At 41.1% G+C, this 17,208-nt stretch overlaps 1 protein-coding gene across 2 annotated transcripts in view; it reads left to right on the top strand.

The window, feature by feature from the left end:
* Nucleotides 1–17,208, top strand: part of FGD6 (FYVE, RhoGEF and PH domain containing 6) — a 122,347-nt gene that overhangs the window by 1,180 nt on the left and 103,959 nt on the right. For both annotated transcript variants that reach the window (XM_058673254.1, XM_058673253.1), the window contains exon 2: nucleotides 4,963–7,348. In XM_058673254.1, the coding sequence (XP_058529237.1) occupies nucleotides 4,963–7,348 (2,386 nt within the window). The remainder of the gene's footprint in view (nucleotides 1–4,962; nucleotides 7,349–17,208) is intronic.

Below are 17,208 nucleotides of genomic sequence, written 5' to 3'. Positions count from 1 at the left end.
GAATGTTCTGATTTGTCTTATTTCTAAAGCCTGGTTCTGTTTCCAGGCATAATCAGGTTAGAACGAACAAGGCAAAAAGTTAGCTAATAGGAAGAATAAAGCAAGGAATGAACTATTCCTGCACAAGAAGTGGATCTTTTCTTTTTGATAATCTGTGTGTGTTGGGGGTACATTATCAAATGCTGTTGTGGGTTTTTAAAGGGAGCGGGGTGAGGCTATCTGTTTACATAATGAATTCTCATCCTGAATTTCTCTGTCTCACCTCTGTTCACGCTTTATTTCCGAGCCAATAATTTAATTGAAAAGTGGTTAGAAGTTTTAAAATCCTGCCAGCCAGTTTAGATCCACTGTCCATGTCTTAGGTGTACCAGTTTTCAGTTTCACTCCTAACAGTTCATAATGAACAGATACAGAGCACCTATTTTGACATTTATGTAAGTCAATCCTCCAGAGCCCCATCTTGACGTTTTTGAATCTTTCCCTCTAATTATCCTAGAGTAATTCAAGCTATTTTTATATTTTATCAACTTTACAGTTAAAGCAGTCCACAAACATTTTTGTGGTTTTTGAAAGGAGAGGATACTTGCTGTGTCTAGCTGAGTTGGTTTTTACCATGGCTGTCTGAGAAGTATTAGCCAGTATTTTCCTCTCTCATCTTTTAAGATTCGTTAAAATTCTTTTTTGCTTCTACATGGGGAATATGGAAGAGAACTGAGGTTTTCTTCCCAGCCCATTCTTGTAGATTGATGTATTGCAGACTGATTATGATGCTTTAAGGGAACAGTACTCAAATTCATGAAAACTTTTAGGAAAGTGATTTGTAGTTAGGAGAGGGAGTGTTTGTTGTCAAACTAAACTGTACTGATAAAAAAAAAAAAACAACAAAATGTTGTAGAACATTTAGTCAGTGACTCCTGGACAAGAGCTCACATTAGTGGACCCTTGTTGGTATCTTTGTCTGAAATGGAGAGATATTTGTAGGTGTGTGTTTTGTATCTCTTTGAGCAAGCACAGGTCCTGGCTGCTTGCTGTGTTTTTTGGCTGGAGCAATAGGAAGATTGCCTAGACGTGAACCCAGCACAATCTGTGTGTAAAACAGATGACGGGGATGTTTGTAATAGTAAAATGGTCCTAGTGGTTTACTTTCTTACCTTATGTTTCCCTGGAGCCAAACAGCTGTGTAAATAAAAGATTTGCTACTTTGCTCTAAGAAGCTTTGGATCTGACTGTTGATACAGTATTAAGATCCAAAGGTGCTGAATTCATTTCCAAACATCAGTCACTTATTTCAAGTCTGGCTTTGGAGCAGATCACAGTAGAATGGCTTATTATGTTTCAGGTTGTGTTGGTTTCAAAGTAGAGCCATTGAAAAAATACTAACAAGGAAGGATTTGGGATAGTGCTTTACTGGTAACTTAGCTGAACACTTGTTCCTGCTTACCATTAAGGAACTATTCAGTGATCCTATTGAAGTTGACTCTTACCAACTTGTCCAAATATTACTCTATGTTAAAATGGATATTGATTCTTTTTTTTTTTGAAGGTTGAGGAGTGTGTGTCTGTGATAGCTGATAATTCCATTTCCAACCTTTTTGCTACAGTGAGTGGCAAGTGCCTGTCCCCCTGGAACCTGCCTTCTAGTAGTGACGATAGACCAGGGGAAGGAAAAGTAGCACAGGATGGAGAGGCTCCTGCATGACCGATTCTTCAGAAACATGTATCTCAGATGTTAGAATCTCAGAGGCACCTGGGCGTTCGCAGTCGATTCAACTCCCCCATGTGTCAGTGAGGACATTGGTCAAGCCAGGTCTGCCCAGCATCACCCCATGGGTGAGCTGGCTCCTGAGTTCTGTTCCTGTTTGGCTCTAATATGCAATTAATGAACCACCAGTGGTAAGCCCACATTGACAGTTCCTGGTTTCATTTGGAGAATATGCATTGAGGGTTTCAGGTACCTAATGATGTGCTGTATTTATTGGAAATTGATCCCAGGTCATACTTAAATTTCTGCACAGTTAGAGACAACAGAAATGTATGTCTTTCGAAAGTGACTCGTACATAAAACACATTTAAAGATTCAAGTAAAATTGACATCAAGGATTTAAAAAATGATTTCACTAAAACATATACAGTGGATTGATTAATTGGCCCTCAACCCTCTCACAAACTCTTAAAATTGAAAAAAATAAAAGATAACCTGTGATTTTTGTTTCAAATTTTTAAAAATTGTGATTAAAATATACACAACACATTTGTCACATTAACCAATTTATATGTAGTTCAAAAGTGTTAAATATATTCACATTGTTGTGCAGCTGATCTTCAGAACTCTTTATCATCTTCTAAAAAATTATCTTTACCAATCCCAGAGTCAGGATATTTTGATAAAGATGGGGAGCAAATCAACGTGACAGTCTGTCAGTTTTAATTAAGTAAGGTGGGCTGTTAGGAAGAGGCATGGAGTGTTCAGTTCAATGTTTTTCTCTTCAGACTTAATGGATTTGGAATTCCAATAATGGTCAATTCTATTGACCATTATTAGGAACCTTGGTCAATAGGCTTCAGAGGGTCTTACACTTATTTTCTGCCTAAGAAGAATTCAAACCAAGTGTATTTATTGACAGACAACTGAAATTATATAAACCTTGAAGTTTGTCCTAAGTTACTTCCAGAAGATTTCATCATCCTCTTTTTTTTATGATAACTTTATAGCTAAGGATTCACTGAGAAGGTGTTTATAACCCTAATTTGATTGTATCCAAAGTGCAAGTATTAAAGGGTTTGGGAACTTCTTTGATTGGTAAAAGGAAGTAGAGCACTGTCTTCCATTTTTTTCCCCTCTTTACTCAGTTCCATGTAATAGCTTCCCCAAGTGTTGTGACTAATTTCCTTTGTTGAAAAGAAAATCTTCACCAAATGAAATGCCAAAGCCTTGTGGATCCCAGCAGTTATCCCATGTGCAGCACTCCTTTGCAAAAGATCTGAAAACATTTTTTTTTGTTTGTATTACGTATAAGATCCTGTTGAAGTAACAAACAAATGTGTAAGAAGAGTAAGATCAAACATTTTGACCACACATTTCCTAGGGAAAATGTGGTTGAGAAGTACAGTGGAGAAAGAAGAATTTAAAGGAACGTAACAAGAAATATATATACATGAAGGCTCTAACAATCTTTCATCTTAAAAAACCTGTTCGGTAAAGATTTTATTAGATTCCTACAGGCTAAGAGCAGGTCTGTACCAATCTAGTAGATATTAACTAGATAGGGGCTACTTAAATACTTAACATGTAATAGTGAGGAAGAATTGCTACACTAGAAGTTGTGGTTTTCTTTTAAGTGTACCACAACACTGATGACTAGTGAATAAACAGAATGATCAGCTGTGGAACTTCAAAGGTTTGCAGATCTTCAGGCTGGATCCGCAGGAGCTTGGATTGATCAGGTCTACAGTAGGGACCAGATGTGTGGCTTTTTTAAAAGATTTATTTTATTTTTATTAGAAAGTCAGATATACAGAGAAGAGAGGCAGAAGGGAAGATCTTCTATCCACTGGTTCACTTCTCAAATAGCCACAAAGGCTGGGGTTGTGCCAATCCAACAATCTAAAACCAGGAGCCCGGAGCCTCTTCTGGGTCTCCCACATGGTGCGGGGTCCCAAGGCTTTGGGCTGTCTTCAGCTGCTTTCTCAGGCCACAGAGAGCTGGATGGGAAGTGGGGCACCCAAGATTAGAATTGGCACCCGTATGGGATCCTGGTGCATCCAAGGCAAGCACGTTAGCCACTAGGCTACCTCACTGGACCCGATGTGTGACTTAAGATATGAATCTCCCTAAAGGAATAGATGGAAAATTCCCAGTTGATAATTTCTGCAAAAAATAAATATGAGCTATATTAGGAGTTTCAAATAATATCCAAGAATCAATTTTCAATTTTCCTTTAAAGATTTATTTATTTTTGTTGGAAAGACAGATTTACAGAGAGAAGGAGAGACAGAAAGAAAGATCTTCTTGCTGCTGGTTCACTTCACAAGTGGCCACAAAGACTAGAGCTGAGCCAATCCGAATGCAGGAGCCAGGAGCTTCTTCTGGGTCTCCCAAACAGGTACATGGTCCCAAGGCTTTGGGCCATCCTTGACTGCTTTCCCAGGCCACAGTCAGGGAGCTGGAAGGGAAGTGGAGCAGCCAGGACATGAATGGTTCACATTTGGGGTCCCAACGCATGCAAGGTGAGGATTTAGTCACTAAGCCATCCCACTGGACCCAATTTTCAGTTTTTGCGTCTAGAAAACTTCAGCTCTTGTATTTCTTTTAAAGATAGTTTTAGGGTTCTCTTTCTTGAGCTAGAGCATTTTTAAAGGCATTTATACAACTGCAACGTATGAGGTACTTCAAAAAGTTAGTGGAAAATGGCCCTAAAGGACTAGTTTATTCTGGTGCAAAAAAATTTCTGAAATCCAAGCATGATTTTTTTTCATAATATGTACTTTCTGTTATTTTTTTGAAGATGCTCAGCATTGAGACAGAAAAACATTGTTGTTATACATATGAGTATAAAAGAATTGTATCCTACATTCCACTGAGACAAAAGTGAACATTTAAAAAAATTTTTTTTGCAAATTTAACTCTTAGCACTTTAATTGTTGAACTGAAGGGTTGTTGTGGTGGTCCCAAACAGAAGTCAGTTTTTAAATTCAATTTCAATTTAACCTGTGGTAAACGGCTCCTTATAGTGGAAACTATATTGAACTACTTAAGAAACGTATAGTACACCCAGAACTTCATATATTGGAATTTAAGGGCAACTGAAGGAACTTTTAAGAGTAATATAAACTCGAATGAAGTATGACCTATCTAGTAAAATGAAGTTCACATTGTTAAAAGTAATAATATTACCAAATTTTATCATGTATGGTTTGTACTTTGCTAATTTGGTCATTAAATGATTGTTTTTGTCTTTTTAGAGATCAAGAAGCCACCAGTGGCCCCCAAGCCAAAGTTTATGGTGGCAAATAGTAAGTCAGTTCCACCTCCCGTGGCACCTAAACCTGACATTGTGGCTTCTAGTATTCTGCAGTCAACAAAGAGAACCAAACCAGCAATAGCCCCAAAACCCAAGGTTGTGCAGAGCTCCCCTGTTAGAGACGCTGGGAAGGCACCACTGAGGAGAGCCACTGTGAGCCTGGAAGAGCAGAAGCAAGAATTTCCTGAAAGCACTGGCAACTTTAATGGCAAAAATGGAGCAAGGCAGAGCAGTGATGTTGTTTTACCAACGTGTTCCTGCAGTTCTGGTTGTGACGCTAAGCTTGGGAACAGAGAAGGTAAATGTACAGAACAGGTTGTACCCGAGCCTGTGGAAAGGACTGAAAGTTTAGAAAATAGTAAAACTGATGGGGGTCAGTGTGATTCTCCTGCTGAGAAGAGCAAGAGCCCCAGTGGCAGAGTTTTAAAGGTGGGCATCCTAGAAGAGAGGCTCACTACACCAGGAATGTCACCTTTCAGCTCCCCACGGCAGCCCAGATGCACACACAACCCACAGGTGAATGGGGGCTGGAGTTCAGGAAGGCAACCCAGAATTGAAGTTGCAGATTTGTCACCTTCTCTGTCCGGCCTTGAAAACATGTCAGATCATCACACCTGCCACCAACAACTTCCACGCAGTGAATTTCAATCTTCTGGGTCTTGTCAGCATAGCAGTGAGAAAGGCAATAGCTGCCTTGACTCATGCGAGCCACAAACAGTGGAAGATGGTAAAAGTGTTTTTCTATCTTCAGATGGATTGAATACAAAATCGGAAGTCACTGACTTTGGTCCCTTAGAAATTCACTTAGTGCCTTGTACCCCCAAATTTCCAACCCCCAAGCCCAGAAAGACACGCACTGCTCGTCTGTTACGCCAAAAATATGTAGATACTCCTAGTGAAAGTGCTGAAGAACCAGGGAATTCACTTAGTAGCTCTTCTTGTCTTATTGAAGATAATTCAAAAAATGATAAAAGCAGCATACTGCATCAGCATGTTGTGTGTAACCAGAGGCAAGTGGGTAAAGCACAGCCAGGAAGTAGAGGTGAGTCAAGCAGGAACTTCCATAATGACAAACAGGACTTAGTCAGTGCACATAAAGCCATGTGTCATGAAACATCTTCTGAAAAAGTGTCATCTGCATTAGATATGGACTCTAATTTAAGTAATGATAATATGGAAGTAGATGGTTCTAGGATGTCACCCTCTATAGACACAGGGACCAGTTTTATCAGGTGTAGTACTGTATCCATGAGCCTGCCTAAGCAGCTTAAATTAACTTGCAATGAACATTTGCCTACTGCCTGTAACTTAGGTATGTCTGCCTCTCAAATGCAAAAGGGACCTATAATAAAAGAGGGAAGTTCCTTAAGAATTGTCCCCCCCAAACCTCAAAGACACAGCTTGCCTGCAGCAGGAGTGCTTAAAAAGGCTGCCTCTGAAGAACTTGTAGAGAAAAGTTCTTATCCTTCAAGTGCAGAAAAAAATTCACAGAAGCTTCTAGAAAGAAATCACCTTCAGCATTTGTGTGCCTCAAACCATGGTATGTCATCCTCCTTTGATATGCCTAAACGAACTTCAGAAAAACCAGTGTGGAAATTACCTCATCCTATTTTACCCTTTTTAGGGAACCCTGAGTCCTTAAAGTCTGTCACTATATTCCCAAATAGTGAATCTTCAACTGCCTTGACCAAACCTAGAGCAAAATCCTTATCTGCTGTGGATATGGAAAGATGTAATAAGCCTTGCAAAGACCCTCCAAAGAGAAACTCCTTTAAAAAGTTGCTCAACCTGAAATTGTCCATCTCTTTTACCAAAAACGACTTTCAAAAATTTTGGTCCAAAAGTAGCCAACTTGGAGATACCACAGCAGGCAGCCTTCCTGGTGGGGAGCAGAAAAGGTTGGAAAGTGATTGCCATGGCTTGTTAGCTGAAGACAAGAGAGGTAAACCAACCAAGGCATATTCTGCAGATAACTACAGCCTGGAATCTCAGAAAAAGAAGAAGTCTCGGGGCCAGATCAGTGTGGCCAATGGCCCGAGAGCTGAGTCTCTGGATGACCAGATACTCTCCAGGGAACCATCCTCCCAGGTGACTTGGAAGGCTGATACCTGTGGCTCCGCCCCAGAGTACGAGAATGTACGTCATTATGAGGAAATACCGGAGTACGAGAACCTGCCATTTCATACGGCTGTAGGGAAGACTCCAGAACCTGGATGGCAGAATTGCAGCAGCATGGAGGACACTGATGCAAATGTGTATGAAGTAGAAGAGCCATATGAAGCTCCAGATGGCCAGCTGCAGCCTGGACTCGGACCTCAGCATTCCAGGTAACGTTTAGGTGTTGGATAGACACTACGTTTCTCTATATATCAACATGGTTTGACCTCCAGCAGCTCCAAGAGATAGGAGTGTGTGAGGGGAATTACTTGGGGAGGTGTGGTTCAGAAAACATATTAAATGATTCCCAAGTGTGATGTTTTTTGGTCTGGTAGTTGGAATGGATATTTTCAATGTAGGCTTGGTGTAATTAACTTACTCTACTAGCCTGTTCAGAAAATTTGAAGTGATAGCAGTGTAGGTGACCACAAGAAAGGTCTGAGCTATAAGAAATCTGAAGTTAATGGAATGCATGCGTATACCTGTGGTGTCCTTGTCAGGTGAAACCTCTAAAGTGGCAGACGTTATCTTTCTCTTTGGATTTATCTTGCTTGTTGAAAACAAGTGCAGACTTCACATGGGTGTGGAATGCCTAACCACAATACATAAAACTGTATGTAGAATACATAACTCTAATTTATGTGCTTCCTATCTTCAGAATACCAGCTCCCTACCTCCCGTTGAAGTCTTACCTGTCCTTCATGGTCTAGCTCATCTGTCATGGGCTTTGTGAAGCTTGTATGTTATGTAGGAGAAAATCCTTGCTTCCTATCCTGGCCTCCCAGTATGTGCTGCAGTGTGCTTACAGTCTTTATCTTGATCTCTTACTGTATAATTATTGGTGTGTTTGATGTTCTGAGTTCGGCTGTAATCACCAAAAGACATCTTTTTATGTCCTGTTATCCTGCATGAGGCCCCACAAGGGGCCTATTAGGGTATCAGCAGGTATTAGTTGGGCATGGAGAAGAGTGAATGAGAAAAACGCAAAGGAAACAACTGTTGCAGTTGCCACCTCTTCCTTCCAGTTCCAAAGGCCATGGTAGCCTTTCCATTGTATTTGAAGTGTTTATTTTTAAACAAAGTAGCACATATACTCTTTTTGAAGTTTTCCTTTTATTCTTAGCGCGCTAACCTTTAACTCAGGTCTTAAAATGTGGCTTTGGAAGAAGTAACATACCTGGCATGTAGTGGGGACTCAAAAAACATTTACTGGGTAAACAGAATGCAGAGATTCCTCAAAGTCATTGTGTAAGGTAAAAAATTGTTTTAAGGTTTTAAAATTTCAGGTACTATTTAATTGTTTTGTTTAAGAGGCAGAGAGTGTGCAAGAGCAGTCCATCTTCATACAGCAGTTCAGTCCCCAAATGCCCATGACGTTTAGAGCTAGGCTGGCCAAACCCAGGAGCAGTTAACTCTGATCTTCCACCTGGAAGGCAAGAATACAAGTGCTTGCACTTCCAGGGTTTGCATTAGCAGAAATCTGGAAATAGAAACAGAGCCGGAACTTGAACCCAGGCACTCCAATAGGGATATGGCCATCCCAAGTGGTCCCTTAACCACTGCACCAAATGCCCACCCCCTCCAGCATTTTTTTTTTAACTTGTCATCCTCTCTGTCCTCCTTTCACCTATAAAAGGCCAGTTACTTCCCTGGCCTATTTTTTCTCATGGCTGGCTCCATTCAGTTTACATCTGTTCCCTAAACAGAGGTATCTAGGCAGAGGCCTCTTCTGGGCATAAATATTTCAAGAGAGTATTAGAGTCAAATTTCCAACTGTTTTTCAGATTGTTGGTTGTGAAGTATGGTCTTCTTACCATGGGGTGTTATTATTGGTACTGTTCTTTTGTGCCCCTGTGTAATTACATTTTTTTCATAGTACACACACTAGTATCCTTGCTAAGATAAAGGTTGTTTGTTTGTTTTTCTCAGAATTGGAGGTTTGGTCATTAGGTTTACATTCCAAGGGTTTGCTGTTAAAGTTACTGGTATGAGATGTTCATTTCTGGAACTCGTTCTTTCTGTGCTCTTTGTCATTAGGGCCCTGCAGGTCTGATGGGTGAAATCAGGCTGGAAGGAGTTCCTGTTCAGTGTGACAGGAGGCATGTTTTTAAGGAAAGTTCCTTCTAGAGGTTACCGGAAACCAGAGGCAACTTTGAACAGGTTGCCGGATGTCAAGTAGAGCAGCCTATTGAAAGGTGATGAATTCTGTGGAGTTTGTTCTTTAGGTCTGGAATGAGAGCCGTCAGCAGGCTTGAGATTCCTCAGATGTGCTAGCCAAATCCAAAGCCATCAGTTGTAGGGTCAGACTTAACCATATTTCTTTGAAATTTATTCGTTTTGTAAATAACATTGACTTAGAGAAGACAAAATCCATGCCTCTGTGAGAAGGATACCTCGGTCCCCTAAAATAAGGTACTTGAGACGATGGTCTGGAACATATTTCTCAGGTGAGCTGAGGAGGTCCAGGTAGAAATGCTGTTTGGTAGTCTGGCTGCTGAAAATACAGACCTCTGCTTTGCAACAGTTAATTCCAAATCCAAAGCCCTGTCTGGGGTTCTAAAACTGTGCTGAAACACAAATGAGCACTTCAAAGACTTTTCTACTGGAGTCATCAGAGGGCTATTTTTAACAGCTTCTTAACCCTCCAGGACCAGTACAGTATCTGGGTCTTACCTGGAGCACAGGTTCATACAACATTGTTACATTTTCCAGACTCCATATAACCAAATGCTGGATGAGTAAATAGATCCTTGGCAAGCTAGAGGAACCTATGTGGTCACTTTTGTTACAATGTAGATAGGTATTCCTTAAATCCAACACCACTTACTTACCATTTGTGAATTTTGTGATATTGTGTTAATAATGTATTAGGAAATCCTTGGAGGCAGTCTTCATTTCTAAATAGGGTTACATTCTAAAAGTTCCTGATATTTGGAAACTAAGTATGTTTCTCAAGGAAATTGTTTTGAAATGGTGCTAAAGGTCCTCATGTCAGGCCTGGCGCATAGCATAGTAGCTGAAGTCCTTCCCTTCAATGAACTGGGATCCCATATGGGCGCCAATTTGTCCCGGCAACCCTGCTTCCCATCCAGCTCCCTGCTCGTGGCCTAGGAAAGCAGTTGAGGATGGTCCAAAGCCTTGGGACCCTGTACCCACGTCAGAGACCTGGATGAAGCTCCTGGTTTCTGGCTTCGGATCGGCTCAGCTCCGGCCTTTGTAGCCGCTTGGGGAGTGACTCGTTGGACAGAAGATCTTCCTCTCTATAAGTGACTTTCCAATAAAAATAAATAAATCTTAAAAAAAAAAAGGTCCTAGTGTCATCAGGACTGTCCTAGTTAAATTTATTGTTACTCTCATGACCTCCCCTGCCTAACTTCCCCCTGGGCGCATTTTCTTGGCCCTCTTGGTGCTCTTGTGTGACCCTAGCTGGAGCTGAGCCTGGGGCTCTGGTCAGAGCCAGAGCACCTGGAACCTCAGAGAGGCAAATGTGCAGGCCTGAGGCAGCAGGGTCTTTGGAGAGGGTGAGGTGATTGAGGAAGAATGCGGAAACTAGGGGCTAGATGTGCTGTTAGGAAGAATGAGGAAACAAGGAGCTAGGTGTGCTGCAGGGAAGGCTGGGAGGCACTGGGAGTGATGAATAGAGGGGAAGGGTTGGGCTATTGGAAATTAGTAGGCTCTGGGTTTCTTAACCACCCTTTTCTTACTATTCCTACCCTTTCTCTTATTTCTTCCTCCTTCCCTGTTCCTTGGCTAACTGCAGGGTCTGCTCTTTGACCCCAGGCAAGAGTGAGTTGTAGAAACTAGGGAAAGGAAGTCAGTGGGAAGGGAGAGACTGCAGGAAGTCCTAGAGTGGGGGAGGAGCAACAGGCACATGCTGGCTAAGGAGCCTGGAGGAAGAGTTCTGGCTTAGGAACTATAGATAGAGCACTTTTCTAGGTGTAGTCTCAAAGGAGTTTTGTTGGACATGAGATTGGGAGTCCCTCAATATTTCATTGTTCAGGCACAGTGACCCTAAAACAACTAACTAGCTGGCAGTGGGTCTTCCTTTGGGCTGGTAAGCGGAAGACGAGTTTTCATTTACTACTTTTACCCAAGAAGCTTGGTGTTCATAGGGACGTTCCTGAAGTTCAGTCCTCTGGAATTAAAAAACTGTGGACAGCAAAATGATAGTGCCTCTATACTGGAATTTTCCTTTTGAAATTGAGGCAGATTTCTTGATTCTATGAAAAAAACTCTCCTTGGAAACGTTCCAGGCTTTTCCTGTGTTTAGTTTGTTCTTATTGTAAGCACTTCAAAGAAAAAGTATAATAAATGGGGTTTCCTAGGTAACCTAGCAAACCCTCCTCTTACTTTAACTGCATAGGCCTTGATCATGTGTTGGACACTGTGCATTTTGAAAAGGGGTGTTACTTCTAAGTAACTTCTTCTGGATGAAGCAACAGGTAGCTCTAGTTCAGTGTTGTTTTATTAATCTAAGTCTTGTCTGAGTTGTATTAAAGACAACTTTGAGACAAGGCTTTAAACTGGATCCAGGGCAGGCATTTGGTACAGGGGTTAAAATTCCGTATCAGAGTGTTTGGGTTCTAGTCCAATTCCAGATTCTACCTTCCTGCCAAAACACAGCATGGGCCATAGCAGGCGGTGGCTCCTGGGGGAAACTCAGACTGGGTTGCAGATGCCTGCCCCCGCCTGGCCCAGCTGGCATTTGAAGAGTAGATCCACCAGTGCGTGGAAGATCTGTCTCTGTCGCTGTCTGTCTCTTTGTCTCTTTGTCTTATAAATAAAATGAAAATAAATTTTTAAAAAGTGAAATGGTCATAATTACATTTGGTTCTCAGAAAGTTGTGTTCTGACCTTCCTGAGGCCATTTCAGTTGAACCCAGAGGGAAGAAGTCACATGGCAGAGAGGAAGTGAAATCAGAATTGGGACTGTTGTCTCTTGAAACTTTGCCCACAAGTGCCTGTTACCTGACACACTGAGGTTTAACTTTTGGTCTTCTCGAAGCAAGATAATTAAAAAGAAATTAAACTTCAAAATAATTTACTAGTATACTCTCATCTCTGATAAAGAAAAGTACTGTTTAATTCTTTTAAAAATTTATTTATTTGAAAGTCAGAGGTCCAGAGAAGAGGTAGACACTGAAAGAGTGTTTCTGTCCACTGATCCACTCCCCAAATGGCTATGACAGACAGGACTGGGCCAAGCCAAAACCAGGAGCCAGGAGCCAGGACTTTAATCCAGGACTCCAGGGTGGGTTTAGAGGCCCAAACACTTGGACCATCTTCTGCTACTTTTCCCAGCAGGGAGCTGGATCAGAAGTGGAACAACTGGGGTACAAACTAGCATGCATAGGCAGCAGCTTCACTTGCTGTGCCACATCTCTGGTCTGAAAAACTGTGAAGTTTTTTGTTTGTTTCTTCCCAATTTAAAACATGAAAATGGGTTTAAAGACTGAACAAACTTTCAAATCCCATGATGGCATTGCCTTTAGAAATCATCAGATCCAGCCCAGAAGATACCTCCTGGTTGTGTTTACCATCTGGTGGTAGTGTTGAATTTTAACATGATGATTAAAAGATACAAATCAGTAGTTCTGGTGAACATTTTCATGTTATTGCACAGATAAGATTATGCAGTTGGGAGGTAGTGGAACACACGTCTTAACAGCAGCGCTTTCCTGTAAGTTATTTTCAGTATCAAGCTCAGGAAGTATCAAAAATTTGTATGCCTTTTCAACTTGGTGTTTTCTTGTTTAGTAAACACAGCCACAGAGTTTGGCAAATCTGTTTACATATTCATTCTATACTTGAGACTATAGTGAGACACTCAGTTTTGTTTCTTAGTACAATTTTGTGGGTTTTTTTAATTTTTTTGTAATCCTTGTATGTAAGTGTTGGGAATTAGTTTAGTTTTAGTATGCTTGATCAAGTTGTATTGCCTTCATCTCATTCCCTGCTAAATCTGATGAATGATATAAATTTATACAATTAGTATGCTTCTCAGTGATTGAGTGTCACTTTAGACTTGAAGAGATATTTTCAGTCACAGGTTGAAGAATGTGTTTATATACTCTCCTGTCATTCTTGGTTAAAGTATAGTTTTGTAACATGGATTTTGTGCATTTTCAGGAAAACATTATTGTTTTCAGTTTTGCATTGCTGGATTTTTGTTGTAAGTTTTATTGAATAGTAAAAATCAGAAAGCCTTGTTTATTTAAGGATATGACGATTCTGACCCTTTAATTAATCACATCAGTGAAATATGCTGCTTTGGGGAAAGAACTTCTGACTTGTTTTCTGGTGAATGTTTCCACTGTGAGCTTTTCAGGGAAAGGATTGTAGGGAAGATGATGGGAACAAGGAAGAGACTTTCTTTTCCTCAGCGTCTGCGATTCTTGCTGGGACCTGATAGTAAAGATAAACACACAGCTTATCGGTTTCTGGATGTTCTAAAACTATTATTAGCATGTTTGGAATTCAGAATCCATTTTTGCAATAGAAATAACTGTGAGTGGGAGTTGGGTTCCTAGCCACCCCATAACAATATACTTAACTTCCAGTGCCTGAAGAATGTAATGAAAAGTAATAGGAAATAAAGCTGGCAGTAATTAGAACAATAAAATGAAATAGCTTGTGTGACTGTTGAATGATGGTGCAAATGAAAGCAGGAATGGCTGATGTATGATGGGGAAAGGAGTCGGCTCCAGAATGGGAAGGTGAGCTTTGGTCTTCAAGTGCTCCAGCTGACTTAGAGGCATTCCAGACCTGGGCTCAGATGAGGAGGAACACACTCAGACTCATGTTGAAGGTATTCATGAACCTTTGTCCTTGTGTTTTACTTCAGTAAGCTTTCCTAGAATTGGATAAATTCAGTGTTTAAAGAAACCTTTTTTTGGAGAAAAAGTCTGATAGACTAGATAGGTTTATACCAATGTATTTTAATATTTTTTTCAAAACTGACTATGGATGAAGAATTGTTTACATATTAGTACATTTGGGAATGGGAAGCTGCAAAGAAGTACTGACGTTAACTACTTTGGTAGTTTAGTCTGGACCTGGTGATTGCATATGTGGATTTCCATAGGCAGATAGTACTTGTAAGTAAGTAGTTCGACATCAGACAGAGATTATCAGTGGAGCCATAAACACAGGTGTGGCTGGACAACTATGAGTGAGCCAAAGTGCCAGATTAAACAGCTGTCTTGTACAGTTCCGGTGCCCGATTCCTCATCCTTCTTGCTTGCATATATTACACATGCTTTTTCATTCCACATAAGCATGAATTGCACTAAGATTGTGTTGTGTGCTAGGATATCCTTTTATGAATAAAGAAATTGAGTCATGGTGGTAAAGTAATTTCATGCAAATCGATGATGGAAACACAACCAGATTAGTGATTCTAAGCCTTGGTCTTCAAGACTGTTGCCAGACGCTCCCATTTGTCAGAGTATTTGGGTTTCTGTTGCAGGAAAGGTGAAATAATAAACACTTTAAACAAACAAAAAAAAAATCAGTTTTCCCTGGACATTTGGACAAAAATAAAAAGGAAAACAAACATATTTTAACTTTTTTTCTTTTTTTGGTGTGACTGCTTGTTCTTTTAGGTCACATAATTCAATTAAAACTTATTTTTACTTACATCATTTTTTTTAACCAAGTCAGTTTCTTGATAACATTTATAATCATGGATGCATTTTGAAACCTTGGTAATTGTAGTCATTGACATACTTTGGAATGCACAGTCATTGACATACTTTGGAATATACATTTGAAACAGAAAATTTAGCTTTGGATTTTAATAAAGTTTTAATAGCTTTTCTTTTTTTCTTTTTGTTTTTTTAAATTTATTTTTAATTCACTCCCCCAGCAGCTGCAACGGCCGGAGCTGAGCCAATCCAAAGTCAGGAGCCCAGATCTTCTTCCGGGTCTCCCACGCGGATTCAGGAACCCAAGGCTTTTGGCCATCCTCGACTGCTTTCCCAGGCCACAAGCAGGGAGCTAGATGAGAAGTGGGGCTGTCAGGATTGGAACTGGTGCCCACATGGGATCCCAGCGTGTTTTAGGCAAGGATTTTAGCCACTAGGCTCTTGCACCAGGCCCATAGTAGCTTTTTTTAAATCTGAAAAGCAGTTTTGATTTTAAATTGGAAGCTGTAATGTCAAGGCTAGGAAAGTGGGTGACAACATATAAGGAAGGGACTGTGTGTAGTTTTTTCCTGATAAGTAAATCTTTGAAGGCACAATATCAGCAGTCAAAAGTAAAGAGATTTCAGTCTGAATGTGTAGATTTCAGTTTAAAGGTATAGCTTTCCATACTTAGTTTTTCTGAACGTAGCTACACTGGATGCGTGAGGATAAGGCACAGGCATGATGCACTTGGTAGCTGAAGTTTTCAGAATTTCAGTCTCTGAAGAGTTTGTTGGGGAGGAAACAAACAGGGGTATTTGTGGAAATTTTTGGAAATTTAGGTATGTTTTTCAATGGTTTTAGGTTAAATAGATTCAAAGAATCATTCAATTTTAGGAGTAAAGAAGTTATTAGAAATCAGCCAGGGACAGATGTTTGGCCTGGTGGTTGGGACACCTATGTCCTCCATCAGAATTCATGGATTTGAGCCCTGCTTTGCTAATGTGTACCCTAAGAGGCAACAGGTTATAGTTCAAGTATATGGGCCCCTCCCACCCATTTTGGGGCCCCGGATTGAGTTCCTGGCCTCAACCTGTTGTAGGCATTGAGAGTGAACCAGAGGATGGGAGATACTTCTTTTTCTGCTCTCTCTCAAATCACTAAAATAACAGTAAAGGGGCCGGCATTGTAGCACAGCAGTTAAATTCATCCACCTGCAAAGCTGGCATCTCATATGAGCCTGGCCCAAGTCCTTGTTCCACTTCTGATCTTCCTCTGCTATTGGGAAAAGCTGCAGAATTTGACCAAGTGTTTGGATCCCTGCATCCACATGGGGGACCTAGACGAAGTTCCTTGTGGTCCTTTGGGAAGTGAACCAGTGGGTAGATCTCTGTCCCTTTCTCTCTCTCTCTCTCTGTCTCTCTCTCTTACCTTCAATTAAATAAGCCAATCTTTTTTTTAAGAATTAAAAGCAGAGCCGACTATCCGGTTTAGACTTCACTCACAGCTCAAACCAAAGTGCAGCAGGCGTGGCTGACTTTCCTCCAACACCATGCTGGGAAATTGTGAAACTGGGGCGCCAAGCTGGGACTTCAGAACAACACATTTCCCTTTCCGAGGAAAGAAAGTAAGATTCTGTTACACAAAGGTTTGCTTTTGCTTATGCTTCGTAGTACTGTTCTGTCTTGTGATGCCGGATACGGTTTGCCTATCAGAAGGGAGCAGCATGCAATGCAAAGGAACCCATTTCCATGACTCGTCTGGTGACTGCAGGGAGGTGAATATTCAAACTGAGCAGAAAGTGTCAGCAGACATAAATCTGGTGTTACTAATGCATGTTAATAAACTTTATTCCTTCAAACCATCTGACTCCCCATCTATTTATTTTTTCCGTCTTCTCAGCAAAAGTCTACCAGTGGGCAGTATCAAGGATTAGATGCTATTCTAGGTAGGGGGCAGATTGGGGCCCAGTGGGCTAAACTGGTACTTGGGATGCCTGCCTCCCATATTGGAGCGCCTGGTTGGCTTTCTGGCTACTCCACTTCTCATCCAGAAAAATCCTGGGAGTCAGTACTTCAGGGCCCCATAGCTGAAGACCTGGCGTGGAGTTCCAGGGTCTTGGCTTCAACATGGCTCAGCTGTGGTCAGCTCTGGAAGAAAGCTAATCACCCCGCCCTTCAAATAATGAAAAATAAACATCTGGGCCCAACCTTGCGGTATAGCATGTGAAGTGGCCACCTGTGATGCTGGCATGCCGTGTGAATGCTGTTTGTGTCCTGGCTGTTCCACATCCATCACAGCTCCCTGCGAATAACCTGGAGAGAACAGTGGAAGACGACCCCGGCTACTTCCTGACTCAGCCTTGGCAGTATTGAACATCCCAGTAGTACACTAGCAATGGAAGA

The sequence above is a fragment of the Ochotona princeps genome, chromosome 15 (assembly GCF_030435755.1).
Source record: "Ochotona princeps isolate mOchPri1 chromosome 15, mOchPri1.hap1, whole genome shotgun sequence".
Classification (NCBI taxonomy): Eukaryota; Metazoa; Chordata; class Mammalia; order Lagomorpha; family Ochotonidae; genus Ochotona; species Ochotona princeps.
This window is presented reverse-complemented; position numbering and strand designations above follow the sequence as displayed.